Source organism: Fusarium verticillioides, chromosome 8 (genome assembly GCF_000149555.1).
Source record: "Fusarium verticillioides 7600 chromosome 8, whole genome shotgun sequence".
NCBI lineage: Eukaryota > Fungi > Ascomycota > Sordariomycetes > Hypocreales > Nectriaceae > Fusarium > Fusarium verticillioides.
In genome coordinates, this window is record NC_031682.1 from 2,034,415 (window position 1) to 2,060,441 (window position 26,027).

Sequence of the window (26,027 nt, forward strand, 5' to 3'; positions counted from 1 at the left end):
AGTCGAGAGAGGATGGAGAGAGAACTGAGTTGAAGACTGAGACTGGACAAGGGGAAGCTGGGGTAGTATTTATCGAGCGCATGCTCGCCGAGTCAAGCAGAAATTTAGACAACCTGGGGTAGCCTGCAACTTCTCCGCCTTTACCCCATGGGGCTTGGCTCGACTCCGCATGGCATTGGCCAATTGAACATTATCGGTGAACTGCTGGAGCATCCCCACGGCCAGTCTCCGCGGATACAGACCGACGAAGGCTGTCGAGAACGCCACTGGCATTCATTAAACCCAGAGAATTGTTTAGCTGCCAACCAAGAACTCGTATGAGACTGAAGAGGACTATCGACAAGAATAACTACGCTTTTCCCCCTCATAACACTGATTGCAGCATTTTACACGATAGAATCATCACATTATGGGGCAATCATTTTCACAACAATCCACCAGTGAGCCATACCTTGCTAAACCAAGTGGCAGCTGCTGTCTCAAAGGCACGATCCACGGGGGCGAGTCAAGAGGCACTTGGGAAACCATCGCAGACGTCGAAACATACATCTCAAAACCAGCACCCGAAAAGGCAAATGGAAACATCCTACTATACTTTCCAGATGTATGGGGCATGTTCCCCAACGGGCTGCTAGTCATGGATGCTTTCGCAGACGCAGGCTATCTAGTCTTGGGGCTCGACTACTTCCGTGGAGTAGGTTAGGCTGACATGAAATGCTTAGAACAGAGACTAAAGGCGATACAGGACCCTGTTTGGAAGCATCGCAAAGACCGGCATACCCAAAATCCTGACTTTGACTACGCAGCCTGGAAGCGCAAGCACACTGCCTTTGCGGATGTTGCTGTGCCCAAATGGGTAGCCGCTGTCAAGAAGAGCTATGGAACAAACACAGCAAAGTTTGCTTGTGTCGGCTACTGCTTCGGAGCGCCTTACGTGTGCAATGAGCTGAAAGGTGATACGGTGACAGCAGGCGCTTTTGCTCACCCAGCGTTCCTCAAGGAGCATCATTTTACAGATCTCAAGAGTACAGTCTTCTTCCTTCGGTAGCTCTCTGTCAGTGTTGCTAATTCTTTTTTTATAGAGCCTCTGTTTCTCTCATGCTCGGAAGTTGATCACACGTTTGATGTGCCTTCTCGACGTCGAGCGCTGGATATTCTACAGACCAACAAGAAGGTCTTTCACTACCAAGTATTTTCTGGTGTTGAACACGGATTTGCTTTGAGAGGTGATCCCAAAGATCCTTACCAGCGTAAGTTCCAATAGTGAAGCTTCCCTCGACACCTACTGACACGGCATAGGCTGGGTAAAGGAACAGAGTCTGGCAGGTATCGTGGCATGGTTCGATTATTGGTTGTCGCAATAGATAGGTATTCCAAGATCAATATATGAAAAATAGACTCTTAGCTGTATTCTCGTCGGCTACTACATCAGTCTTCAAGTTACGATTGACGAGTTAGACTTGGGCCATCTCTTCTATGTTGAAGTTGCTCAAAGAACACAGAGCACAAGAACAGTCTCCCATAAATTGAAAGGTCGCTACCTACAATGCGCCCGTAATGGAGGTTTGTGATCTGTCGCCTAGTGGACTTTTTGGCGCGTAGCAGGTATACAGGGCCAACTATAGTCGATATAGCTTGGGCTCTGAAGATCAAAATTCCTTAGTGCAGGCCACTAAGAGCCGATAGACATGTCCAAATCTGAATTGAGACTGATCTCAATTGACAGGCAAGATTCCGGGAGAAGCCCGAGTTTGGGTATCCCCATCATTTCCTTCGCAAGTGGCCCTCGTGAATTTGCAGTCAATAGTTCAGAGAACAAGGGAGTTCGGCGATTTCCCGCGCCGATTGCCCGGAGGCTGAGAGTGGCCATTGGCCGCGGTGAGCAACGATCTCTCAATATTTGACTGCAAGGTGAATAATATTTATTCTTCGATCCTGAATCTTGTGAGGTATATGAATTCGTTTTTCTATAGAATTTGGACGTAAATCATCCATCGGCTGTAAAAGTCAACATTTTGTCAAAGCAACTTCATCAACTCACATATTCCGCAATGGCACCACCTCGAGCCTTCGACTTTTCTGGAGATGTGGCAATCGTCACGGGTGCAGGCTCCCGCATGGATGGCGAGTCCAAGACGTACCCCAATTCCTGCCCCCATCACACTAACCCCCTGTAAAGGCGAGATTGGCAATGGTCGCGCGGCTGCCATCCTCCTCGCACGCCATGGCGCCAAGGTCGCTCTTGTGGACTTCAATGTGGACTGGGCGAAGGAAACCAAGCGGATGGTTGATGAGGAGGGCGGCATTTCAGAGGTGATCCAGGCTGATGTCACAAGCGAAGAGTCTTGCAAGAATGCCATCGACAAGACTATCGAGCTATGGGGCGCTCTTCACATCCTTGTCAATATCGGTAAGTTGAATCGCATGCGTAATCATAGCGAGAGACATGCACTGACTGGCGAAAATAGTTGGCGTTGGCGGTGCAATGGGTGATGCTACAACAATCAACCTCGATGCTTGGGACAGAGACTTCCGCATCAACGTCACAAGTATGGTCATAATGAGCCGATATGCGATTCCTGAAATGAGGAAGCAGGGCCGTGGATCCATCATCAACATGTCGTCAGTTAGTGGATGTAAGTATCCTCTGTTTACCCCCAAAATGTCCAAGCTAACAGGGTCCTGCAGTACTCGGCGGCAACCCCAGTCTGCTGTACCCTACCACCAAGGGTGCCATCATCCAGATGACACGGGCCATGGCAGCTCATCATGGCCGTGAGAACATCCGTGTCAACTGTGTCGCACCGGGAATGGTGTATACTCCCATGACAAGAGGTCGTGGAATGACAGACGAGATGAGACAAGCAAGAATTAACCAGAACTTGATGAAGAAGGAGGGAACTGGCTGGGATGTTGGCTATGGTAAGTAAGCCCAAACCCTTGTATCTCTGCGACTTTCACTAAAACCCTGAAGCTATCTTGTTCTTGGCTAGCAAGGAAGCTGGCTGGATCACAGGTCTGATCATGCCTGTCGATGGAGGCGTAAGTAGCCTCAATCTCCATACCACAACGTGGGCCGCTGCTAATACTTTGCCACAGACTACTGCCGGAAAGGCCGATAGACCAGCTCTCAAGGCTGATACACTAGCTGAGGCCAACACTGGTATACAGAATTAGATTTGTCGTCAATGCGATACTGTTAAAAGATATTACTGTGAACTGTACTGCTTTAGAACCCTCAGACGTTTGTTTAGTCTTACATAGACCTTGAGACCATAACAGTCAGTATCTGTACCCGCCTGGACACGCTGACACCTTAGGCGACTCATTTCCTTCCTCCAAAGCACCATAAATTTCTCATCATCTTGGACATGATGTGTGAGCTTGTGAAAGGTATTCAAAACATAAAGAAAAGAAAACTGCTCAATAATGCCTAAGCCGGTGCATGTCTCATCATTTCATCAAGATCAATTTGTAGCTCTGGGTAACAGTCCAACGAGGCCATGGCATCCATGCTCATGCTATTCAAGTACGCATCCATGTCAAAGTCATTCGGGCTTACGGGGTCAAGATACGGAAAGGCTGGGATGTAGCTGTTCATGGTAGCAGTGACCGTGTTGTCGGATAACGACTGATCAGGTGCTGGCCGTTGAACTGGCGTCCTCTTCAGGCCCTTTATGATGATGTGCAAGCTGCGCTTAAGGAGCGGACATTTTGCCATGCCACGACTGAGCGCTCTGAGAAAGGTCTGCATAGTGGGATGCGTTGCACCGTCATTGTTCTTCGCATCTTCGAGCACAGCTGAAGCACCTGTGTAGATGCAATAGCCCATGAGATACGTGATGTTCTCGAAGCCAAAGGTTGATTCAAGCATCAAGAGGAGTTTCTCCATGCTAAGCGCTGCGCTCATGCAGACTTGGTAGTAGGCTGGCGCTGACCAGAATGGGCGATGGGCGAGAATGACCGTGCTGAAGTAAAGGAGGCTATTCACAGTCAGTAACACAACACTCAGCAACACGGAGGTTGGAGCTTACTTCTGAGAAATAATATGAGGAGGCGGACATATGTTGGGTAGATACTCTGGGTCATAACGCAGATGCACCGGCGACTTAGCACGCCATGTCTCAAGACGTGCTTTGATATCGTTCAACGACGACTCGGTTATAGCTCTGCTTCGTTTTGAGTAGAGTTGTACTATTATGTCATTGATGATGACAGATAGTTTACACGAGTTTGCGAAGCATGACACAGCGTGACTTTTCATCCTGGGGTATTGACTCGGTGCTAGTCGAGTAAGTGGTGAAGTGTCTTCGTAGTATGGCGACCATACATCAGACTCTGCAGAGTCATCCACTGCACATTATATCAGAATGGAATGGTTTAATCAGTTCGGGGCGCATACTGAAGTCAATGGGGCTTTGCGGCAGCTCGGTCACTACTGGAAAGTCTCCCTGTGTAGAGGCTGATATCTCTGCAGGCACATGTAAGCAAGGATTATGCATAGTTCTCGACGATGGTCACTCACTTGTCCCAGAAATAGCAGCTCCAGAATAGCCTCTTTCGGATTTCCAAGTCTACTGGGTCCAGTCCCTTGAGGTCGGCTATGTCAGGCCCATTATGCTGCAATCCAAGGTCGGCTGACATTCTGAAGGCCATCCCACTATAAAGCCATGCTTGGGAGATGGAGCCTTGAGCGAGTTCCCGGGCACTCAATTGCAAAAGAGCTTGGATAGTAGGTATAGAACTGGGCTTCTGTATTTCGTCACCGAGGAGGAATCTAACACGGGAGAAGAGTAGTTGCGCATGGTTACTGTCGTAGTATTTCGAGGCATGAGCGCATAGCACGAGGAGGAGAAGCTCAGAGTAGTAACGGCCGCCGGTCGTCATGTCACCTGGAGGCGAGGGAAATTAGTCAAGTGTGAGCCATGTTGTAGCACCCAAGATACGTACGCATGAATGCCGGCCGGTACACCCACATAAACATGGGAGCAACCCAGGTCCAGTGCAGGTGAAGGAGCTTTGCCATAACCTGTCGAGGCAATCCAAGTTGGAGCGATGTATTCCCAAGCGCAAAGTCCTCCCAAATGGTCGATTCTCGAGCTCGCGATACCAGGTAAGCGCGGACGTCAGTCCTCTTAGATCCGTCCCCGCGACTCATCGAGTTTGGAGATGGCGATGCGAGACCCAGAGGCTCATGAACAGCAGATGTAGGACCGTAATAGCATATCTTGCCATGTTCATCCACGCTGAGATCTATCGCTAATCCGTCTTGCGACGCACCGTCGATACCTGTGGTTGGTCGAGGAGGATCTTGGAGGCGGCTTTGATGTGTGACAGACGATGTTTCCAGGACTATGGGCTCTATGTTGAGCCCTGATGATAAGGGCAATCGTGTTGACAGGTCTTCAGCAGCGAAGGAGCTTGATGCGGGAGCTACACTCTCGGCAATGGAAGCTCTCATGTTCTGACTCGTGGAGCTGTCACCACCCTGAAGGCGCTCAATCGTCTCCTCGGCTTCCTGAAGCTTGCGCGCCATGGCAACAACTTGCGACAGCGGCGGGGGTTTGTCATAGCGACATTCGACATGGTAGACCTCGCATGTTTTACAGGTTGGTTGACTCCCTTCACATCGAACCTAAACCATCAAACAGGTCAGCAAGCGTATCAAAAGCTTATACACAATGAACGATGAGGAACAGAGGAGATTCTGACCTTCTTGGCACGGCAATTGGCACATATCAGACCTCGATACTTGCGAGACATCCGCTGTTTCTTGGAGCGAGCGGAGCTCTGTCCCTGTCCTTGCTCGTCATTGGTCTCCATGTTTCCTGGGGAAAAGGAGATAACACTCGATCTTCTGATAAGCTCGGATCACGTAGAGAGAAGTGAAGAATCGGCTTACGGTGAAAATCCGAAAGCTGGGGGATTATCGTCAACGCTGAACTTGACGACTATTGGCGTGGATGATGAAGCGTAATTGGCCCGGGCAAGCTCCGCGGCAACTCGCCGCGGAGTGTGCGGGGAAAGCGGGCAGGGAACTAGAGCCCTGGAAGAATTAATTGATGGAGATGGAGATGATTCAAGGCTTATAACATTTACAGTGATACTCTCATGAGCCTGCCTCTGAGCTTTCGGTAGTATCATGAATCTTCTGTTCAATATCCACAATGAGAGTCCCTTACATCCCTAATCCTCCTCCAACTTCTTCCCTAGAAGAAGAGGCAATCGTCGCTGCAATTGCGGCCCGCCGTCATCCCCGCCCCATACAACCCCTCGATTTGGCACTACTGCATTCCCCTCACGTCGCCGTTGGCTGGAACACTTTCGTCGGCGCCGTCCGCACAAAGACGTCGTTGGCAGATGATCTGCGAGAACTTGCCATCTGCCGCATCGCCCTTGTGAATAGGGCTTGGTATGAGTGGATGCATCATGCGCCCCTGGCTGTCAACAGTGGTGTCTCATCAGCGTCGATGAACGAGATCATGAAGGAGGGGGGTTTGTTGCGGAGTGAGAGACCGGAGGGTTTTAATGAGAAACAATGGGCTGTTTGTGTCGTGGCTGATGAGATGACGAGGACTGTCCAGGTCGAGGATGAGACATTTGAATGGCTCAAGTCCCTTGCCAGCGATCAAGAGGTAGTTGAGGTTGTCGCAACGGTAAATTTATTCTTGCAACATCACCCTTTCTTCAAAAGACTGACGGAATTTTCCAGATCGCATGTTATAACTGTGTCAGCCGTTTTCTTGTAGCACTAGATGGTAAGTACTTCGAATTGTCCCAGTTCATCAACATCAATCCACTGCAAGCTTCAACTAACCCATATACCAGTCGGTGAAAGAAACAATACTGTTCCAGAACCTCTAAAGTAATTGTAGACCATATTTACAGAGTCAAGATGAGTATAAAATATAGAGAATTGGCAAGTACTTTGTGTGCTGGACGTGCCCAACGACCTAAACGCTGCTTATATGCTGGACAAGTTTCGCCTCCCTTGGCTTACGGCGAGGATCCCTGCTTCATATGATGTCCAGGCAATATAACACGTGAACATTTAAATCTCTCTACATTTTACTATCGACCCAGATGCACGGAAATGCCACCACACATTTATGCGAATCCTCACAGAGACCACGTCCCCGTGTATAAAGCCAAACGAAGCAAGATAGGTATATCACAGTAAGATCAAACACCTTCCAATTTTGCTCGGCATCCATCATTCACGATATATGGAGTATTGCATCCATATTTCGGGCTGCCGCGTGAAGCTGAAGCTGTGATGGCTCTATGAGATTACTAGAGAGATTAGTGCATAAAGCTATCTACAGAATCTTGAGCCCATCCCAGAGCCCCACACATCTAATCAAGCCAGGTCGCTTCGTAAGGCGTGCTGTTATCAGGATAATGCAGCGAAGCCACAACATCGAGAGTATGATTCGAAGGCGTCCAGCCAAGGATAAACATCCAGCCTTCGGAAGTATCGCTGAGATACATGTAGTCCGTGATACCATTGGGATCACTGTTAGTTTCGTCTTGCCAAGGAGCGACTCGGAGACCTCCAGCAGAGCCAAGAGTGACAGGCGCCTCGTAGAAAGCGACGGCTTTCTCGCTCTTCAGAAGTCCGTCATCACTGAGGGCGAATGCCGCGACGTAGCCATTTGCTTCGGTGTTGTTCCAGCTGCGAGTACTGGTGAAGAGATATTTGCCGTCGCGGGACATTTGGACCGTGTTGCTGCGGAAGGTATAGACGCCTCGCACATCTTCAGTTGTTAGAGATGACTGTGGACTCGGAATTCGATACGTTGACTCACCATCAGGAATGGCACTCGCCCTCTGAACATGTTCGAGACGTGTTTCAAGCACTCTATAGACATCCATCCATTGGTCTGCAAGGTTAGTGAGGGGTTTCATGATGGTGTATTCATTTGGGCTTACTATGTTCGGTCATCTAATGCATGGTGTCAGTCTTCATTGTCGCATCTGATTCTCATCCTCAAAATGACTTACCACGTAAAGGAGCTTTCCATCCTTGCTAGAATAGGAGTTTCGTGGTCCATCACCCTCAGTTGGACTAAGGTTGATTGACAGAGGCGTGGCAGTACCGTTCTCCGCAATGTCGTACATAAAGATGGAGTTCGTGCCCCTACCGAGAGTCAGCCATATCGTATGTAGCATGAGAATAGGTACTTACAAATGAGGAACGAATCCCTTTCTGTTGACATTAATGTCAAAGGCATGAGCACCATAGAGCTTGGATATCTGTGAGCACTAGCAAATAAGAAAGTATTAGGCGAACTTACCACAGCCGCCCTTGTCTTGTTCACGTTCTTAATTTCCTCCTCTGGCACCATGTACAGCTCTTGAACCTGCTCGCCGATAGCCCCATTCTCGGTGAGAGCATGGATAGCAGCAGTTGAGCCACCAGAAGAAAAAGCCAGGTTGCCATCGTCCGAGAAGTAGCAAGATGAAGACGCTGAAACAATCAGCAAACAGAAACTTCCATATATCTTATACATTTGACTTACTGATATTCACCCTGTCAAGATGGGTAAACTGATAGTTCTCATCTACCGACCACGAGAACAGCTGAGGAGGCTCGCTCATGGCGGTGGCATAGACGCGGTCCTTGGCAGCATTGCTGGTGACAAATTGATGAAGCCCAAAGCCTGGAACAGTAGAGTTCAAAGTCAATGTCTTAGCAATGGTATCGAAGGCAAGGAGGAAGAGGGTCTTATTGGTATAAGAACCTGACACAAGGTGGTGCACGGAGCTTCCGTAGGAGTTGGCGAACTCAATTGCGGGCATGGTAAAAAGATGCCGAGCAAAATTTATACTCCTTTTACAACAGAAGTGCTCTTTTGCTTGATTTTCATGTCGGTAATGCTCGTTGGCCTGGATTATATACTTTTTAGGGCATGTAGCTACCCCGGATCGCGGGGCATCAAGCTCATTCTCGCAATTGCCGATCTCAGAGCTTTCCCCGCGTTGTTGGTCTGGGGTTATAGCGTGTATCCCCGCTAAAGGTTTGTGATTGCTCTGTTGAGTCTAGGCTTGTTACAGGGCGCCTTAGCGGTGTCGGCCACTGAGCGCGGGACTTGCCCGCGGCGAACGGCAGCAATACTACCTATTGTTAGGAACGATCCTCACTTCAAGTTGAAGTTACATAAATACGACAAGGTTTCTGAGGCATGGAGATCTCTAGCCAATAGACTGTGAATTGAGGTAGGGACTTGCGGAGAAACACGGTCGATACAGGGTTTAGCAATCCCAATGACCCAATCCTCACACCGAAGGAGATGAGACAAATAATTGAGAACAGAGGTCATATATGCTACTTTTACGATTATTCTGACCGTTTTTGCTAGAGTGCATATGGAAAGCTTCCATTCTCCAGTCTCTAACTCTAATGCTATTCATTCTCGTACAAACAATCCGGCCATACCCATACCAGTTCCAACGCACATACTCACAACCCCCAGCTCACCGCCATCGGCCCGCCCCAAGCCATGTAGTAGCGTACTGGTCAGTCTTGCACCTGTAGCACCCAGCGGATGCCCCAAAGCAATGGCGCCTCCGTTAGGGTTGATATTGTTATTCTCGTATGCCCCTTCGAGACCTAGTTTTCTTAAGCAATAGATTGCCTGGCTTGCGAAAGCCTCGTTGATTTCCCATCTGTGGATATCATCCTTCGTGAGGCCAGTGCTGTCCAGTAGCTTTGGGATCGCAATCGCCGGCCCGACACCCATTTCATCTGGCGCACAGCCTACTGTGATAGCGGAAACAAATTTGCCCATGATGTTGCCGCCCAGACCGAGTTCATTTGCAATGCTGCGTCTCATGAGAAGTGTTGCAGCAGCACCGTCTGAGACTTGAGATGAGTTACCAGCGGTCGAGGTTCCGGTCTCTCTGAAGGCCGGTTTCAACTTTGCTAGGCCTTCCAGACTTGCCTGAGATCGAATACCATCGTCCGTATCGACGATAACGTCTCCTAGTCCATCAGGTTGCTTTTGCAAAACGGGGACAATCTCATCCAAGAAAAGTCCAGATGCTCGGGCTTCTGCCGCCTTGAGGTGACTGCTAACTGCAAAAGCATCCTGATCCTCCCGCGAGATACTGTAACGCTCGGCTACATTTTCCGAAGTAACGCCCATTGGAAGAATGCAGTCCAGAGCATCTTTCGCAGGAGACTCTCTAAGAGCAGGCCAGAGGTCAGTTGGGATAGCTCGGCTCCCGTAGTTGCGCGTCATGCTTTCCATTCCCGCTCCAATTCCCACAGAGATCATCCCTGTCCGGATCTGAGAAGCTATGGATGAGATGGCTTGGAGCGAAGAAGAACATGCGCGGTTGACAGTATAGAGGGACGCGGTGTTTGGGTATCCAACGTGGTTCATAGCCATGCGCGCAGCTTTAGAGCCTCCAAGCTCAGACAGTACCACACTGACAGCGACATCCTCTATAATTGACGGGTCCAGGTTGGGTACTCTGTTGATTGTTTCTTCGAGTACAGAGGCAAGAAGCTCTTCAGGAAACGCGTCTTTGAAGGATCCTCGATTCGCACGGCATATCGGCGTGCGCAATGAGGATATAACTACAACGTCGCTGGGAGCCTTGGCAAGTATGGAGATGACTCCTCATGGTGGGAACATGACTGATGGACTGGTAACTTTTGGCACCTTGACACATATAGTGATTCATTTCAGGCCAGGTTTGCATCTTAGCAAGCAGGCGGCATTTTAACTACAGTTTGAAAGTATGCTCCGTTCATGAATTCGCTTCTGGACAATCATGTATTGTCGTCACCCGAGCCACTTCCTTTCGGGAATGTTCCACGGCCATATTCCGTGAGCATGATGAATGAGAGCAGTATCGAATACAGTGCTAAAGCAATTCAACGTTTTGAACATTTTAACAATTATTCTCTGCAGGGTATTTCGGACCACTGCAGGGTATCTTCATGTTTATGTCTTGGTAATTTGTGACCAGACTGGTCTGGATACTCAACACCTGGGGGAATACTTGAATACGAGCTGGTCATTATTATGCAATCAATCGACTTTATACTTTCGAACTCTTGCATGTTTTATTAAAAGAGAATGAAAGGTCTCATAGGCTATATTGTGATCATCGTGCATGTCATTTGTCTCCATTACAAGTACTCTGCGTCTTATTCACTCCCCAGAGCTCCAAAGCATTATCCCTAAAGAGTCTCTCCCGGAGCCATTGCTTCCCCTCGGTCAAATCTAGTAGGTGAGACACCCATGGCCTAACGTCTAAACCTTCAAATCGTGTGTGAGGCCAGTCTGAGCCAAACACAACTCGCTTCGGAGCTTGCTCGAAGAGCTCCAACGTGACGGGGTCAAGATCCTCCCAGACATCAGACTCGAGATGGCTGAGACGGTATGCGCCAGATATCTTGACCCACGTCGTGCCTGTTTTCAAAAGGCGGATCAAAGATTGGAAACCCTTGATGTCGTAGGGGCTCACAGGACCCGCTGTCTTTGGAAGACTTGGATCACCATAGTGATCAAAAACAACGCGCACGCCGAGAGTGGGCAAGAAATCTTCCAGTTCTACGATGCGCTCCATCTTGGTGTACAGCTGGAGAACCCAGTCGAAAGGCTTGATAAGCTCGACGTATTTGCTGATCTGACTCTTGAGCTCATCGATAGGCGTATCATCACCATACGTCACGAGATTGACACGTACAGCGCGAACGCCCTCGTTATCCCATCGGCGAATATGCTCATGCGACGTGGTATTTGGGTCAAACAGCGCAAGACCCAGTGCTCGTTCATTCCCAACCGCACGCATAGAGTCGAGCATGAGGGTCAAATCATAACCGTGCGTTGCGGTCTGAACGAAGAAGACATGGTCGCATCCGATGCTGTTCTCGAAGATCGCATTCTCCCAGAGGTTATGAACAACAGGCTTATAAGGAAGGTCTTCGACCGGAGGGTAACGCACGGGATCCATGATGTGAAGATGTGAATCCCAGGCGCCGGCTGGCATTCGTGCGTCGGCGCCGTATGAGATACTGGCTGCTCTCTTGGCGATTGATAGAGGTGGTGAAGGAGGATTCATGACTGCTGCGTCTGTGATGGTAGTGTTTTGAAAGAGAGCAAGAATCAGCGGCAATGACACTCTCATGTTAGGGTCAGAAATAGCGCAATGTGAACTGCTGAGGGGGGCAAGGTGGTAGTGGATTATAATATGTGTCCAACCTACAGTCTGACGACTCATATACACCGTCTTTACATTGACTATTTCACAAATGAGCTATTCACTCGAAAACTCGTTTCGTCGGTCAGTCGGGTAAGGCGGGTGTTGCGGTATGCTCCCCATGGAGTTACCTCTCGCCTGCGAAACCAAGATGAGAGGCACCGCGGGGAATTCCCGCTGCATTACACATGAGTGGACTCACTTCAGACACGTCTGTAAGCTTTTTTGCTTGGCATCAATCTCGTCCTAGAGACGCCAATCTTGTTAGGGCAGAAAGTCGTTGATCACGGTGACCTTCCGCGGACTTTGGCCGTCATCAATAGATCAGCGGCGCCAATGCCCCAGCGCAGGAATTGGCATCGAGCTTGACTAGCACATTGATGAACTCTGCGTGGTTTGTCATCGAACGATCGTTTGTTGAATCCTGGTTTAGCATTTCGTTTGGATCAGCTTGACAGCGCATACCTGGGGCTCGGCGGCAGGGTGTTGCCACGAACAGCTCGCGCAGAGCTCCAATGTAGAAAAGTCGTCACATAGGTGGTGACCGATGACTATCAACTTTGTGGGAAATTGTTGCCATCATCGGTTGACTTTGAGAGATGCCAACAGAGCAATTGTCATCCAAAATTGAGAAATGAGAGTGACTTCGATGTTGGAGAGAAGATCAAGGTTACGAGCTCCGTGAGTGTACCGGGGGCGATGAGACTATGAGATTATCGAGTTAGTTCTCTTCGAGGACGTGTCGAATCGATAGTAAAGCAGGAACCGCGACGGAGGCAAGATCGGAAGTCTCTGAGAAGAGATTAGTGGCACGAGATAAATATTCCATTGGCAAATGTACAACCTGCTTGTGGTTGATTTGATGACACAAGAGCGATGGATCTCTTCAAAGTGGCCGAGATACCACCTCCATAAGATGTACTCTTTTTGTGATACCTTTGCGAGCTCACTCACACCAGTCTCACAGTGCCTTTGTCAACGAAATTGACTATTATTTTCATGAGTGGGAGACCGCGGTCGAGGGGGTTGCCGAACGGCCGATCGAACCGAGCTCAAGATGATCGGGATCCTAAGATAACAAGGACCTAAATCATACTCTCCACTTCCATCCCTCTAGCCGTTGACGTCCAAACACATCGGAAACAAATCGCTTACCGGCTCTCCTCACTGTGCCTGTAATGTTGGGTAGCCAGGTCGCGAAACAGTGGATGATCGTGAACATTCCAATACGTAATTGAGCTTCAACTCTGGTATCGATGTCTAAGTTGTGGGCTAGAAGTGTTATTTGCAGTTGATACTTGTGGCTGTGAGCTTATTCCGGCAGAGAGAACCTAGAGCTTCAACTCGAACGACAGCAAAATTCTCTTAGGCGGTCGGGCCTGAAGACTTTTCAGGATGTTGTCGTTATTCGTAGGTAGTCGACAGGACAGTGATGGACCATGTGCGCTTCTTTGGTGGTATTGTTTCTCTGTGGGTTTGAGTACCCAATTTGTCGATCGAGGAAATTGGTATTGAATGAAACTGTTAGTTACTATGATGAGAACGTCTCAAAGAGTAAGAACTATTTGCTCAGTGTCGGATTGCAGCTCAGTTCTGACGCCCGATGTCAATGCTGAGGGGTCCCGAAAGATCTATTAGCTGGGGTCGGATCCCTTCCTGACAGCTCATTTCGGAGCATCGAACTTACATTATCAGGTCTCTCAACTTCAGGTGGCCTTCGAAGCTTCGTCCCTGCGATCAGTCTCGTAACCTAAGAAGGGCTGGCTAGCGGGCCCTGCTCTGGCGATTCGGCTTGAACGATGGGGAAAAGGAGTTGCTCCGCGCTATCCTCTATTTCCAGCTCGGAGGCCCCATGTGGTGTGTCTGAAAGAATTCTCTTGTTTGAGATGTTTGGGGCATTCCGTTCCCAAAAGGTGCTGTTGCTTGTTGATGGAGGAGTGGACGGGGTTTTGATGCCTTGCGAAACGATGTCTTCTTTTCGGGTGGGACTTTGACTCAAGAGATAAGCCTCATCCAGTCCCCATGAGAGCCAACAGTGAGGCCTTCTAAATACTGGCTCGTGAGGCGAGGTCCTAATGCCGAAAATGGCATTCCCGTGAATGGAGATGTTACGAGTTGCCAGGACTAACTCAGGGGCTTCACCTTGCACAATAGTATTCAAAGTCCCTTGCTGTGTTTTCGCTCTTGTCGTCCCGTGGCTGTAGCGTCTTATCTAGAGTTACAGATCTTGGGTCCATAAGCCGCTGTTCCGCAGTGGATGTTGAAGAATGCAGCGACTCGGGGGATCGTTCTAGTGCCAACCATATGCCAGCGGACCACCTGGTACCATCAGGGACACCAACGCTTCACCAGCCGGCTGAAGCACAGTCCAAAGAAGAAAGGCGGGGGCATAGTCACCGTGGGGATAGATTGCCGTAGCCGGGTTAGCGAGTAATGCGACGCGCTCGTCCCAATCAGAAGCATTGAGACAAGCAGCAGCATTAGCATCTATTTAGACTAAGAGCGCAGCAGCTGCGACACGAACAAGTAAACCCTACAGCTAGGCAGTGACCTTTTCCGCTTCGTCGATGTCAATCACATGAAACACCGGTGCAGCAAAGTTTCCGGCACCACGGGACTCAGAACCGGCGCCACGCTCGAGTGACTGTAATTAGAGCTTGGTGACATCTGTGAATACATTGTTCTTGACGACAGGAACCTCGGCAGCGAGTGTCTCCGGCTCAGCGGCCTTGCAGATACGGACATGGGTGACATTCTGAGGACGTACATTGGGGTAAACTCATTCCTTCGTCAAACACGACAGTATTAGCCAGTAGCAACATTAACAAACACGTCTTGGGGTCGTAGTATTAAATATAACTCGTAGTTATTTATTACTAAGACTGTCTCCTTTTTATTTCCATCATATGATTGGGGCTTTCCCCAATTCACCCCTGGTAGCTCAGAGGGGGGCCCATCCGAGAAGCTGGACGAAACAGTGGTCCACGGCTTCAGTGCCAGCAGTAACTTTCTCTTCATCGAGTTTGGCATCTAATTCGCGGACAAATTCAAGCGAATCATAGATATGATCGTACCAATTGGTTTCCACTGGCCCGACATATTCCCAGTTGTCCGTTAGCGTACCGACGTCTTTGACCTCCAAAGATTTCCCATCGCTGGCATAAAAAGCATTGATCTTCCAGGCAGTGTCAAATTCTTGTTCAATACCGGAGCTTGTCTTTTCCATTTCAGAGAGCGGTCGATGAATCAGAGAGCATAGGTTACACCAACACAGGCTTGTGAAAACGTAAAGATAATATCATCTTTGCGAGATTCATCCGCCCACGCCCGATCGTACTCTATTGCGATATGGTTCACACCATAAAACCCTTCTCTTAACAATGCCAGAGCAAGTTCGTAGTCAATGTCATTCCAGTCGATCTTATCCAAGTCTTCATGCTGCAAATTTAAAAAGATCTCTGAGGGGGAAAACTGTCACTCTTTCCAGAGGAGTACTATTGAAGTAGCCTGACGTGGCCTTTTTGAAAAGCTCTTCTTGACTGAAACTTCTTCGATGGTCATAGGGATGACGTGGAGCTAATTGTCATTTTGACTGTTTGAAGTGTTTTTCCATAATGCATCGTGACTCGTGACAGGCGGCCCATAGGCCGCCGTCTATTGATATGTCGAAATATTTTCATCGCTGCGATATTCATTCGAGCTCTCAAAGTACCGTCTCCACCAAGGCTCGGCCAAATCAACACATAGACTGTCCCGAGATTGGGCACGACGGCTTCCAGTCACATATTGTCCGAAGATATGTGCTCCTGGGTGGTCATCTCGGATGGCAAGACTCCAAATTCGATCTCGAAGCTCTCGAGGAAGCTCTTTGAATCTTTTGAAACCAGTCACAGTTACACATAAAGATGTGGTTTAGAATAGAGAGATAATTGGAGAATGAAGTAACGATAAGTCCCCAGTGTACCTCGACTCTTGGTGTTGAGAATAAATGATCAGGATAAATAGAGTGAGGAGTTTGGGATACCAGAAGCTGAAGGGGGACACATATTTATATTCTCGCCCGATTATACTTTCCGGTGTAAGTCATCACTCTCTTGACATTGCAATACTATTTGCTATGAAACTTGTTGGCAAGCCTTGTTGTCGTACACCATTTTGTGTTCTGTTCATGCATCGTGTTCATCCTTCAGAAATTAGATATACCTCATGTATATCGATGACACAGATCGGCCTACAGAATCAGAGAGTCCAAGCTTATTTGACTCAGAGTTCAATCAGAATGTCGCCTGTACCCAGCGGTGTGCCGGAACCAGTCAGCCCTCTCTTCTGGCTAGGCATGACTCACTCTCTAGATTGCCTTTGGCAAAGCCTGTTGTCAAGTTTTATTGCTAAGCTTTCCGGTGCAAATGCTAAAATAACATGTGGTGATGAGCATCCCGTAGAGGGCTAGGTGCAGTTTGGTGCCTATGTATTACCCCGTGTCTGCAGTGCAAAATATTAGAACAATTTTAGCAACATATTCTAAACTTACTAAAGATATCCTAAACTTATGCTAATTTAGCTAAGTCTTTTTGTCATTTAGGATCAGAGTCCTAAGTTTGCTTTCCTCCCCTAGCTAAGCTCATCGCCATGTCAATTCATTTCAAAGCCTCTCATTCTGGCGCAATAAGGCTTTCTAGATAACAGAATCTTCAGGGGGGTTTCATCTAGGGGCTGGCTGATTCAAGCGAAGTCTTTTGAACAATTCATGAGTTACTTTGCTCTCCTTATTTTATAATCCCTTGATACAAGCCGCAATCCATGATAACCAGGGCCCGACAACGAGCCCCTCAAAGAGAGTTTCCAGCGACCTTGTAGCATTTTGTACTCCGGCAATACATTCCATCTATCCCAACATGGCACAGAAGTAGGTGGATAAGGTATGTCGAAACGAATAACGCATGGCGCTCAATGGAATGAAACATTTTGACCATGCCGCGGAGGTCTTGGCGTGACATCGGTCGATAGGGGATCAAACATACGGCGTTTCGGGACTGCAAGTGTATGATCAGTATTTGAATCGCAAAGACGGTAGCGAATGAATGAGAAAAGGACGTGTAAGACTTCTGGCGGTCTGGGGCAAGAGACTGGGGGCATACCTTGGTCTCCGAAGAGACGTTGCGGGCGGATTTCTGCAAAGATATTAGCTTCGGGTCTCAAGTATAAAGAAAGATTGACTTACGGACTTTCCGGCCTTCAGGTTCTAAGAAAGGAGTTAGCAATCGCGTTTGTGGGCTGGTGAATGTGTTCGCATGTGCTGTGAGCCAGGGCAGTGAAGTGTCGACTTACGGTTTTCTTCGACGCCATCTGTCAGCGATATTAGTAACCCTGCAGACAGCTGGAACGGGAGATGGTTTGTTGGCAAGAGGACTTACTGTAGAATTGGTTGCTACACGACAGTTCAATTGAGAGTTCCTTGGACTGGTGATGGCTGAGTACCACACAAAGGGGAACTTACATTGGTTGAACGGGAAGTCTATATGTAAGCACAAATATGTTAGTTGAGAGACAAATTCGCGTGGAGCCAGAGCTTACAGTTGAGTAATTTGCGATTCTGCGCGTGTGGGAAACTGCGTGTTAGTGACATGATCGGGTGATGGAGGTCAAGGACGTACGGACGAAACTGCAATTATCAATTAGTCTTGAGCGATTCTAGATCCAGCGTCCCGGAAGAACTCATGGACAAGGGGGACTTACAAGAAAGTGGTTGTTGGAGGCTTGCAGCAAGGGGGGGAAGGAGCCGCAAGAGGATTTTGGCCGCATCATTCAAGCTCGCTGTAGAGCGTATACGCTTGAGGGATGCATGAGTAGTCGAAGCCATGTTCTTGTTTGATGACTAGGAACTGATGCATGCGTCAGTTCGGTCAACGATGGTGTTGGGATGTTTCCTACCTTGACTTGAAATGCAATGAGCGTGATAGCAGTGTGTGGACGTTTGAACCGACTGGATAACGCGGGCTGAGTTTGTATGTTACAACAACCCCAAGCATCAAACCTGAATCCGCAATGGCCAGCGAGGGACACGCGAGTATACGATTGGGAGACTCAGAGTCGGCAGTCTCACCAGACTCAGGCTGGTCGGCCTCGGCCTCCATCTCTTCCTACAAAGCGCAGTGCTGTTAGTGATTTATCCTGGACTTAACTGAAAATGATGTCACTCACGCATGTCTTCTGGAAGAGTTCATATTCCCAGTTAACATGTGGTGGAACTCAATCCAATAAGGGATTGGCTTACATCAACGCTGGAGGCGCCACCCTCTTTCTCCGCAAGTCTCTATACTTGTCATCAGTAAAGTAAAATATTTGAAGTTAACGGGCGCTAACTTACCTTGCCATTGATGTTGTGTCGCTGAATTGTCGTAATTTTCAGACCAGTTCTCTGTTCTGATATGTTCACTTAACGCAGCTTCCTTGGTGTCGCGCTGTAGGGAAATGTCAGTGACTGTACTTGGATGATAGGGGAAATGATATACTTACTTTCCACCATTTCTCAAGTTCCTGTCAAACGTTAGCAACTGAGAACATTGATTGGGGTTGTGACTTAGTCGTTGTGATAATTGGAACTTACATCGGCCTGGGCCTGAAGGTCCCGGGGCATGTTGACTTTGAAATGTGATGAGCGTGAAGAAGTGTGTGTATGTGTGAATTAACTGAGCAACGCAAACTGAGCTTGTATCTGTGTGCTGGAAGAAGAAATTCTGAGTCCGGCGTGGCCCCCGGGTGCGTTTGGTGCCCGTCTCAAGGTGTTCGTCCGGCGTGTGGCATGGTACAGATCGTGCGTTGGACCCGATATGGGGCATATCTTGTGGTCGGCTTGTTCACTTTGCAAACGTCAACCATTTTCTGTCTTTCAAACCCGTTTGAACTCGCCTTGATATCTTCTATGCGAAGAGACCTAGTGTAGGGCCGCTCCGGCGTCCTCAGTCGCATCGCAGAAGCTTCTCTTAACGTGGTCTCAACTCTCAAGCGGTCGGGAGACTGTCCTTGTCCGGCATCGTTGGGATTGACGCCATGTCGGATTTCGATACCACTCTGGCCAGCGATACGCATCTTCGCGGCGGCACATCCAGTAATGGTTCTGCCGCATTATATGAGTGGTGAGAATGAATGCAGCGATTGTATGGAGTAGACGCGTCTGAGCATCAACCACAATGGGTCCCGACATGCTGGAATCTCGAAACATGAACCACATGGTCACGTGGCCAAGTCGAAGCATTACACAGCCTGGAAAATAAACCTCAATTTGAGTTACATTCTCCACGCCGTGACGAATCCTATACAACGGGGAGAGCTTCTTTCTTCAAGTGGTCTGTTACACAAGTGCATGCGCGTGGCGAAATCCAACACAAAACAAGGCTTGATACATTGCCTTGATCTTCAGCGCCGCGAAACATTGAACGCTCAGAAATTCTCAACTAAAGTCGAGCCAAGAAGAAGCATCACGTCATCCCTTTGCTGTGCTGCAAAAGACAGAGGTGCTCCGAGGGACTCAAAGCCCGGCGTTCTTTGATGCATCTGGTCATATCTCCAGATCTTCGAGACGTCTTAACTACTCGAGCGTGCCTATCTGAGGCTGAAGCGACAAGCCGGATCCATGTTGACTTGGACTTCACGGAGCATTCGCCCCCAGTAATTAAGTAGTCACGGACGATATTCCAATTGTCGCCAGGAGGAGAGAGTCAGCTTTCCTCATTTCGTATTCAGACCCCCAACCCGATTTTGAAGGCGACGTTTGGCCGTATTGATGGCGATTTCATGGAAACCATGAGGTTCGATTCGTGCCTCGAGGAACGCTTAGGCTACGTAATAGAATTAACAACATTTAACAAGAGTAATTAATGCCCTACCTAATACAATGGAAACTGCCTACTCTACCACATTGACAATTACAAAAGGGTAAAAAGAGGAAAAAGAGAAGGGTCTGGCCGGGGATTGAACCCGGGACCTCTCGCAAGCTAAGCTATAGGGTTTTCCCTAAGCGAGAATCATACCACTAGACCACCAGACCGACTTAGAACAGCGAGAACACTTCTGCTGCCGTTGGTGCGGAAGCCGTAGTTGGGTGTTTTGTCCTGGTGCGGGACAGAAAGGAGAAATGACTCAGTGAGCTATGCGACAGGAGTCTTACCCCGGGGAGGTCAATGAGTGGATAAGAAACCGGCCACGGAGATCAACCGATCAACACCGCTCCTGGGTGGAAGAATTAATGCTTGATTACGGAGTAGCGTATGCAGATAATGCATCTGGCCCAATGGAGGATCCAGGCAAGGAAATGATGGGCATATGTGTGATCCAGACGGCATGTTCAAGATCAATGCACGTTAGCCGTATCTTAGCCGACTATGGAAGCAGACACCGTGGGACGTAACAGACTAAAACCTGTGATAAAATTGAGTTCAGAGGCAAGCACCCTATATTCTGAGTACTAAAAAGACCTCTGTATTTATTGAGCATAAAGCGTGAAATATTTAATCGCATTTAGTCGTCTTGCGCGGAGTACTTTAAACAACACACAGCTGTTTTGAACAGCTTGGGCGTAAAAGTAATTGGCCTAACAAAGGTTCTTGACATTAATATCAATCGAACAGGGGTACGATAAAATGATCAACAAAATCCATGTCGCTTGACTTTGGCTAGTTATCAACGTCTTGCCATATCATCTGATCATTTGGTATCCCCAAGTCGGATACTCAGATGATTATGACTTAGGTGAAGTGAAACGTATCGTCTGAAATTAACGCAGGTCCAGGGTATGACACTTAACGCGACAGTCAGGGTGGGTCGCAACGGATGATGCACGCTCTCTATTGTTCTCAAATTGAAAGAGGCTCTGATTCCAAATTTATGCTGAATAAAGAGGCTGTTGAACTAAACCACTGTGCCAAAGGCCTGCACAAAAAGTAAGGTCCCTACACTAGGGGCCTAAGGCAACAGGGCTTATATTTTGTACAACAGAGGCAAATTCTCAATATGACGCGTCTGACCATTCATTTGTGTTCTAGTCTCTCGGGCCGATGCTAGTGAGACTGGAATTTTAAATCGCGTCGTGGACCTAGCTCTTGATTGGTGGGGTTACGAGATCGACAAAGCTCAGTGACTTTTGCTGCAGCGGTCATGGAGCCATGCCAACTCAGGTAAGCGAAGCGTAAGTAGCCAAGGCGCGAAAACAAGACAGTGGACAAGTCACCAAAGGAGTCAAGCAAGTAAAAGATGAAACAGTCATGAGATTCAAGCTAATCTAAACTATATCACAGTCTCTAATAGTAAGTAGATTATCATGTGTATTAGATTGGTCTCTCTAAAGACCTGTCACCATGCGCAATCGCGTCAAGACATCGCGTCCAAGACCACATCGTCTAGATCTAGGCAGTTGTGGTGGTAGAAGCCTCAGATGTAGAGGACTCCGACTCAGTGCGTGTGCTCGTGGTAAAGGTCGTGGGCTGGCTGGAAGTCTCGGAAGTAGAGGAGGTCTCAGCAGCAGAGCTGGAGGTCTCAGAAGCTGATGAGGAAGAAGAGGTCTCAGCGGCAGAGCTAGAGGTCTGAGCAGCTGAGGAGGATGTCTCAGAAGCTGAAGTAGATATAGCTTCAGCTGTAGAGGTGCTAGAGGCAGCAGTAGAAGAGGAGGTCTCAGCTGCAGAGCTAGAGGTCTCAGCTGCCGATGATGAAGAGGCGGCGGCAGAGGAAGAAGAGGTCTCAGCAGCAGAGCTGGAGGTCTCAGAAGCTGATGAGGAAGAAGAGGTCTCAGCGGCAGAGCTGGAGGTCTGAGCAGCTGAGGAGGATGTCTCAGAAGCTGAAGTAGATGTAGCTTCAGCTGTAGAGGTGCTGGAGGCAGCAGTAGAAGAGGAGGTCTCAGCTGCAGAGCTGGAGGTCTCAGCTGCCGATGATGAAGAGGCGGCGGCAGAGGAAGAAGAGGTCTCAGCAGCAGAGCTGGAGGTCTCAGAAGCTGATGAGGAAGAAGAGGTCTCAGCGGCAGAGCTGGAGGTCTGAGCAGCTAAGGAGGATGTCTCAGAAGCTGAAGTAGATGTAGCTTCAGCTGTAGAGGTGCTGGAGGCAGCAGTAGAAGAGGAGGTCTCAGCTGCAGAGCTGGAGGTCTCAGCTGCCGATGATGAAGAGGCGGCGGCAGAGGAAGAAGAGGTCTCAGCAGCTGATGAGGAAGAGACAGCAGCAGAGGATGATGAAGTCTCAGCAGCAGAGCTGGAGGTCTGGGCAGCTGAAGAAGAGGTCTCTGCGGCAGAACTGGAGGTTGCAGCGGCAGAGCTGGAGGTCTCAGCTGCCGATGAGGAAGAGGCGGCGGCAGAGGAAGAAGAGGTCTCAGCAGTAGAGCTGGAGGTCTGACCAGCTGAGGTAGACTCAGCAGCGGAAGTTGAAGCAGCAACGGAGGTAGACTCAGCTGCAGAGGAAGATGTCTCAGCAGCAGAGGTGCTAGAGGCGGCAGCGGAGGAAGAGGTCTCAGCAGCGGAAGTTGAAGCAGCAACTGAGGTAGACTCAGCTGCAGAGGAAGATGTCTCAGCAGCAGAAGAGCTGGAAGTAGCAGCAGAGCTAGAGGTCTCAGCAGCAGATGAAGATGAGGTCTCAGCAGCGGAAGTTGAAGCAGCAACAGAGGTAGACTCAGCTGCAGATGAAGAGGTCTCAGCAGCAGATGAAGATGAGGTCTCAGCAGCGGAAGTTGAAGCAGCAACAGAGGTAGACTCAGCTGCAGATGAAGAGGTCTCAACGGCGGAGGAGGAAGAGGTCTGATCAGCCGAAGTGGAGGCGGCAGCAGAGCTGCTAGACTCGGCAACTGAAGAAGATGTCTCAGCGGCTGAAGTGGATGAAACACCAGCAGTGGAGGAAGATGTCTCGGCATCGGATGAGGTAGTGACAGCAGCGGAGCTAGACTCGGCTTCAGAGGTGGTGGCAGCAGCAGAGCTTGACTCCTCAGCAGATGAAGAGGTGGAAATTCCGGCAGGGTTGCCAGTCAATTGCTCAGAAGTGGAAGAAGCGGCTTGGCTAGATGTCTCATCGGCAGCAGATGAGGTTGTTGCGGCCTGGCTGGAAGTAGTCTCATCACCAGCGACCGATGTGGAGGAAGCGGCTTGGCTAGTGCTCTCAACAGCAGAGCTGGTGGAAGCAACCTGAGTAGATGACTCCTCATCGGCAGAGGTGCTGCTTGCGGCCTGGCTAGTGGTCTCGTCTGCGGCGGAAGTAGTAGAGGCGACAGCGGAGGTAGATGTCTCATCATCAGCAACAGAAGTGCTGGAGGCAGCCTGGCTGGTGGACTCGTCATCGGCAGCAGAGGTAGACGAAGCGGCTTGGCTGGAGGTAGTCTCATCATCAGCGACTGACGTAGAAGAAGCAGCCTGAGTGGATGACTCCACATCAGCGACAGACGAAGTGGTGGTGCCTGCAGCAACCGAAGTGCTAGTTTCCTCATCGGCGTCAGTGGTAGAAGCACCGGCAGCGGAAGTGGTAGTCTCGTTAGCCTCATCAGTGGTGCTAGCAGCGGCAGCAGAAGTGGAAGTCTCCTCATCGACATCGGTAGTAGTAGCTCCAGCAGCGGCAGAGGAGGTGGTCATATCGTCAGCCTCAGAGGTAGTACCGGCAGCGGCAGAGGAGGTAGTAGTTTCAGCAGCGGCAGATGTTGAGGTGGTCTCATCATCAGCCTCAGAAGTAGTACCAGCAGCAGCAGAAGTAGTGGTCTCCTCGTCGGCCTCGGTAGTAGTGGTGCCAGTAGCGGCAGCGGAAGAAGACTGGCCAGCAGAAGTAGAGGAGACGGCAGTGGTAGTCTCGTCGTCAGACTCATCTGAAGTCACAGCAGTGCTTGAAGAAGCGGCAACGCTGGAAGACTGGCTGGCAGGAGTGCTGGTGGTGGACTCGTCATCATCGGAAGTGGAGGTTGTGACACCGCCAGCAGGAGCGCCAGTGGCCTGGCTGGATGCAGCACTGGATGAGGCAGCAGCAGAAGATGAGACAATAGCGGAAGAAGACGATACACCAACGGAGGATGAGACAGCAGCAGAAGAGCTGGTGGAAGCTGCAGCTGAGCTTGTGCTGGTTGAAGCCTTGCTTGTAGAAGCGGGAGCACTGGTGGAGGTTGAAGCCTTGCTAGAGGAAGCAGGGGCACTAGAAGTAGAGGCCTTGGAGCTGGTGCTGGAGGAAGATGAGCTCGATGAAGCCTCGGAGGTTGTTGTCGCAGCCTTGGAAGTTGTAGTAGGCTTTGAGGTTGTGGTGGGAGGCTTGGAGGTAGTAGCAGGCTTGCTAGTGGTAGCAGGCTTAGAAGTGGTAGCAGGCTTGCTAGTGGTAGCAGGCTTAGAAGTGGTAGCAGGCTTAGAAGTGGTAGCAGGCTTAGAAGTGGTAGTAGGCTTAGAAGTGGTAGCAGGCTTAGAAGTGGTAGCAGGCTTGCTAGTGGTAGCAGGCTTGGAGGTAGTAGCAGGCTTGCTAGTGGTAGCAGGCTTGGAAGTGGTAGCAGGCTTAGAAGTGGTAGCAGGCTTGCTAGTGGTAGCAGGCTTGGAAGTGGTAGCAGGCTTAGAAGTGGTAGCAGGCTTGCTAGTGGTAGCAGGCTTGGAAGTGGTAGCAGGCTTGCTAGTGGTAGCAGGCTTGGAAGTGGTAGCAGGCTTGGAAGTGGTAGCAGGCTTAGAAGTGGTAGCAGGCTTGCTAGTGGTAGCAGGCTTAGAAGTGGTAGCAGGCTTGGAAGTGGTCGTTGGCTTCTTGGAAGTGGTGACAGGCTTGGAGGTTGTAGCAGGCTTAGAGGTTGTGGCAGGCTTGCTAGTGGTCGTTGGCTTCTTGGAAGTGGTGACAGGCTTGGAGGTTGTAGCAGGCTTAGACGTGGTTGTTGGCTTCTTAGAAGTCGTAACCGGCTTGGAGGTAGTGGCTGGCTTTGAAGTAGTAGTAGGCTTCTTGGAGGTCGTAGCAGGCTTGGATGTAGTGGTAGGCTTCTTGGAGGTCGTAGCAGGCTTGGATGTAGTGGTAGGCTTCTTGGAGGTCGTAGCAGGCTTGGATGTAGTGGTAGGCTTCTTGGAGGTCGTAGCAGGCTTGGATGTAGTGGTAGGCTTCTTGGAGGTCGTAGCAGGCTTGGATGTAGTGGTAGGCTTCTTGGAGGTCGTAGCAGGCTTGGATGTAGTGGTAGGCTTCTTGGAGGTCGTAGCAGGCTTGGATGTAGTGGTAGGCTTCTTGGAAGTAGTGGCCTGGACCTTGACAGTGGTAGGTTTGGCAGAAGATGTAGTCTTCCTCTTGACAAGGCGTCTCAGAGGATTGCCCAAGCGGCCGGAGCATATGCACTCACTATCGATTGTTAGCTACATCCCAACGCTGACTCAGCTGGATACTCACGGTGCACATGACACAAAGGTTTTACCCTTCTCGATGCACTGTTGAAATCGTTAGCCCCTACTGATACCAGATCAGATACCCGATTGTACTCACATAAGCTTCGCAGGCTCGGTCGCCGCCGGAGTACTCGCAGGTAGTGACACCAGATCCACCGGCAGGCAAAGCAGCTGCGTTGACAGCAGCAAAGGATATACCCCAAACAATGGCCTTGATGAAATGCATTGCGAAAGAAACAATGTAAAGAAGGTACTACTTTGGTGAATGTAGTAGACTGAGATTGTTGATGAGAATAAAATCCATTGCTCGTCAGATCTATGAGGGTTTTTTATAATAACTGTTGCTCTCCATCTTGGCCGATGGCCGATATCTTCAAGTTCGCCTGTTTCCTAATCCGTCTGGCTCCAAAGTTTGTTTAGTCGAGATATTCAGTATAAACTCAAAGTGCTATTCGAGCCTCATTCTAG

At 49.4% G+C, this 26,027-nt stretch overlaps 11 protein-coding genes and 1 non-coding gene across 13 annotated transcripts; 3 read left to right on the forward strand and 9 right to left on the reverse strand.

Moving 5' to 3' along the window:
- Positions 1 to 409: 409 nt before the first annotated feature.
- Positions 410 to 1,364, forward strand: FVEG_13895 (hypothetical protein; the record flags this gene model as incomplete). The annotated part of the gene is made up of 4 exons (XM_018903238.1): positions 410 to 694; positions 746 to 1,025; positions 1,083 to 1,250; positions 1,300 to 1,364. The coding sequence occupies 4 exons, from the start codon at positions 410 to 412 to the stop codon at positions 1,362 to 1,364; spliced, it is 798 nt and encodes a 265-aa protein (XP_018762307.1).
- Positions 1,365 to 2,085: 721 nt separating this feature from the next.
- On the forward strand, positions 2,086 to 3,177 carry FVEG_13894 (hypothetical protein; the record flags this gene model as incomplete). The annotated part of the gene is made up of 5 exons (XM_018903237.1): positions 2,086 to 2,410; positions 2,469 to 2,636; positions 2,689 to 2,922; positions 2,975 to 3,042; positions 3,100 to 3,177. 5 exons carry the CDS (start codon positions 2,086 to 2,088, stop codon positions 3,175 to 3,177), a joined length of 873 nt encoding a protein of 290 aa, XP_018762306.1.
- A 256-nt stretch (positions 3,178 to 3,433) lies between these two features.
- FVEG_13893 (hypothetical protein) lies at positions 3,434 to 5,536 on the reverse strand (the record flags this gene model as incomplete). Its single annotated transcript, XM_018903236.1, has 5 exons — positions 3,434 to 3,983; positions 4,035 to 4,353; positions 4,440 to 4,471; positions 4,526 to 4,892; positions 4,951 to 5,536. The coding sequence occupies 5 exons, from the start codon at positions 5,534 to 5,536 to the stop codon at positions 3,434 to 3,436; spliced, it is 1,854 nt and encodes a 617-aa protein (XP_018762305.1).
- A 631-nt stretch (positions 5,537 to 6,167) lies between these two features.
- On the forward strand, positions 6,168 to 6,869 carry FVEG_13892 (hypothetical protein; the record flags this gene model as incomplete). The annotated part of the gene is made up of 3 exons (XM_018903235.1): positions 6,168 to 6,656; positions 6,713 to 6,758; positions 6,829 to 6,869. The coding sequence occupies 3 exons, from the start codon at positions 6,168 to 6,170 to the stop codon at positions 6,867 to 6,869; spliced, it is 576 nt and encodes a 191-aa protein (XP_018762304.1).
- Positions 6,870 to 7,356: 487 nt separating this feature from the next.
- On the reverse strand, positions 7,357 to 8,802 carry FVEG_13891 (hypothetical protein; the record flags this gene model as incomplete). Its single annotated transcript, XM_018903234.1, has 7 exons — positions 7,357 to 7,757; positions 7,809 to 7,883; positions 7,933 to 7,945; positions 8,005 to 8,140; positions 8,189 to 8,247; positions 8,298 to 8,470; positions 8,523 to 8,802. 7 exons carry the CDS (start codon positions 8,800 to 8,802, stop codon positions 7,357 to 7,359), a joined length of 1,137 nt encoding a protein of 378 aa, XP_018762303.1.
- A 608-nt stretch (positions 8,803 to 9,410) lies between these two features.
- Positions 9,411 to 10,394, reverse strand: FVEG_13890 (acetyl-CoA acyltransferase; the record flags this gene model as incomplete). Its single annotated transcript, XM_018903233.1, has 1 exon — positions 9,411 to 10,394. One exon carries the CDS (start codon positions 10,392 to 10,394, stop codon positions 9,411 to 9,413), a length of 984 nt encoding a protein of 327 aa, XP_018762302.1.
- A 736-nt stretch (positions 10,395 to 11,130) lies between these two features.
- On the reverse strand, positions 11,131 to 12,078 carry FVEG_13889 (hypothetical protein; the record flags this gene model as incomplete). The annotated part of the gene is made up of 1 exon (XM_018903232.1): positions 11,131 to 12,078. The coding sequence occupies one exon, from the start codon at positions 12,076 to 12,078 to the stop codon at positions 11,131 to 11,133; it is 948 nt and encodes a 315-aa protein (XP_018762301.1).
- A 3,079-nt stretch (positions 12,079 to 15,157) lies between these two features.
- FVEG_17648 (hypothetical protein) lies at positions 15,158 to 15,442 on the reverse strand (the record flags this gene model as incomplete). The annotated part of the gene is made up of 1 exon (XM_018906886.1): positions 15,158 to 15,442. One exon carries the CDS (start codon positions 15,440 to 15,442, stop codon positions 15,158 to 15,160), a length of 285 nt encoding a protein of 94 aa, XP_018762300.1.
- A 1,487-nt stretch (positions 15,443 to 16,929) lies between these two features.
- FVEG_17647 (hypothetical protein) lies at positions 16,930 to 18,356 on the reverse strand (the record flags this gene model as incomplete). 2 transcript variants are annotated; one of them, XM_018906885.1, is made up of 10 exons in its annotated part: positions 18,148 to 18,356; positions 17,953 to 18,098; positions 17,871 to 17,878; positions 17,791 to 17,809; positions 17,714 to 17,731; positions 17,631 to 17,644; positions 17,545 to 17,562; positions 17,438 to 17,458; positions 17,355 to 17,387; positions 16,930 to 17,249 (listed from the first exon to the last, which is right to left on the reverse strand). In XM_018906885.1, exons 2-10 carry the CDS (start codon positions 18,074 to 18,076, stop codon positions 17,046 to 17,048), a joined length of 459 nt encoding a protein of 152 aa, XP_018762299.1. In that variant the 5' UTR covers positions 18,077 to 18,098; positions 18,148 to 18,356. The 2 variants fall into 2 exon arrangements, with proteins under 2 accessions (XP_018762299.1, XP_018762298.1); XM_018906884.1 differs by having other exon boundaries at positions 17,046 to 17,249; positions 17,631 to 17,731.
- Positions 18,357 to 18,491: 135 nt separating this feature from the next.
- On the reverse strand, positions 18,492 to 18,853 carry FVEG_17646 (hypothetical protein; the record flags this gene model as incomplete). Its single annotated transcript, XM_018906883.1, has 4 exons — positions 18,492 to 18,529; positions 18,584 to 18,677; positions 18,733 to 18,753; positions 18,824 to 18,853. 4 exons carry the CDS (start codon positions 18,851 to 18,853, stop codon positions 18,492 to 18,494), a joined length of 183 nt encoding a protein of 60 aa, XP_018762297.1.
- Positions 18,854 to 20,172: 1,319 nt separating this feature from the next.
- FVEG_17645 lies at positions 20,173 to 20,263 on the reverse strand. The gene has a single exon. It is a non-coding gene; the product is annotated as a tRNA-Pro (tRNA).
- Positions 20,264 to 21,464: 1,201 nt separating this feature from the next.
- On the reverse strand, positions 21,465 to 25,785 carry FVEG_13887 (hypothetical protein; the record flags this gene model as incomplete). The annotated part of the gene is made up of 3 exons (XM_018903231.1): positions 21,465 to 25,515; positions 25,564 to 25,601; positions 25,657 to 25,785. The coding sequence occupies 3 exons, from the start codon at positions 25,783 to 25,785 to the stop codon at positions 21,618 to 21,620; spliced, it is 4,065 nt and encodes a 1,354-aa protein (XP_018762296.1). The 3' UTR covers positions 21,465 to 21,617.
- Between the last annotated feature and the right edge of the window lie 242 nt (positions 25,786 to 26,027).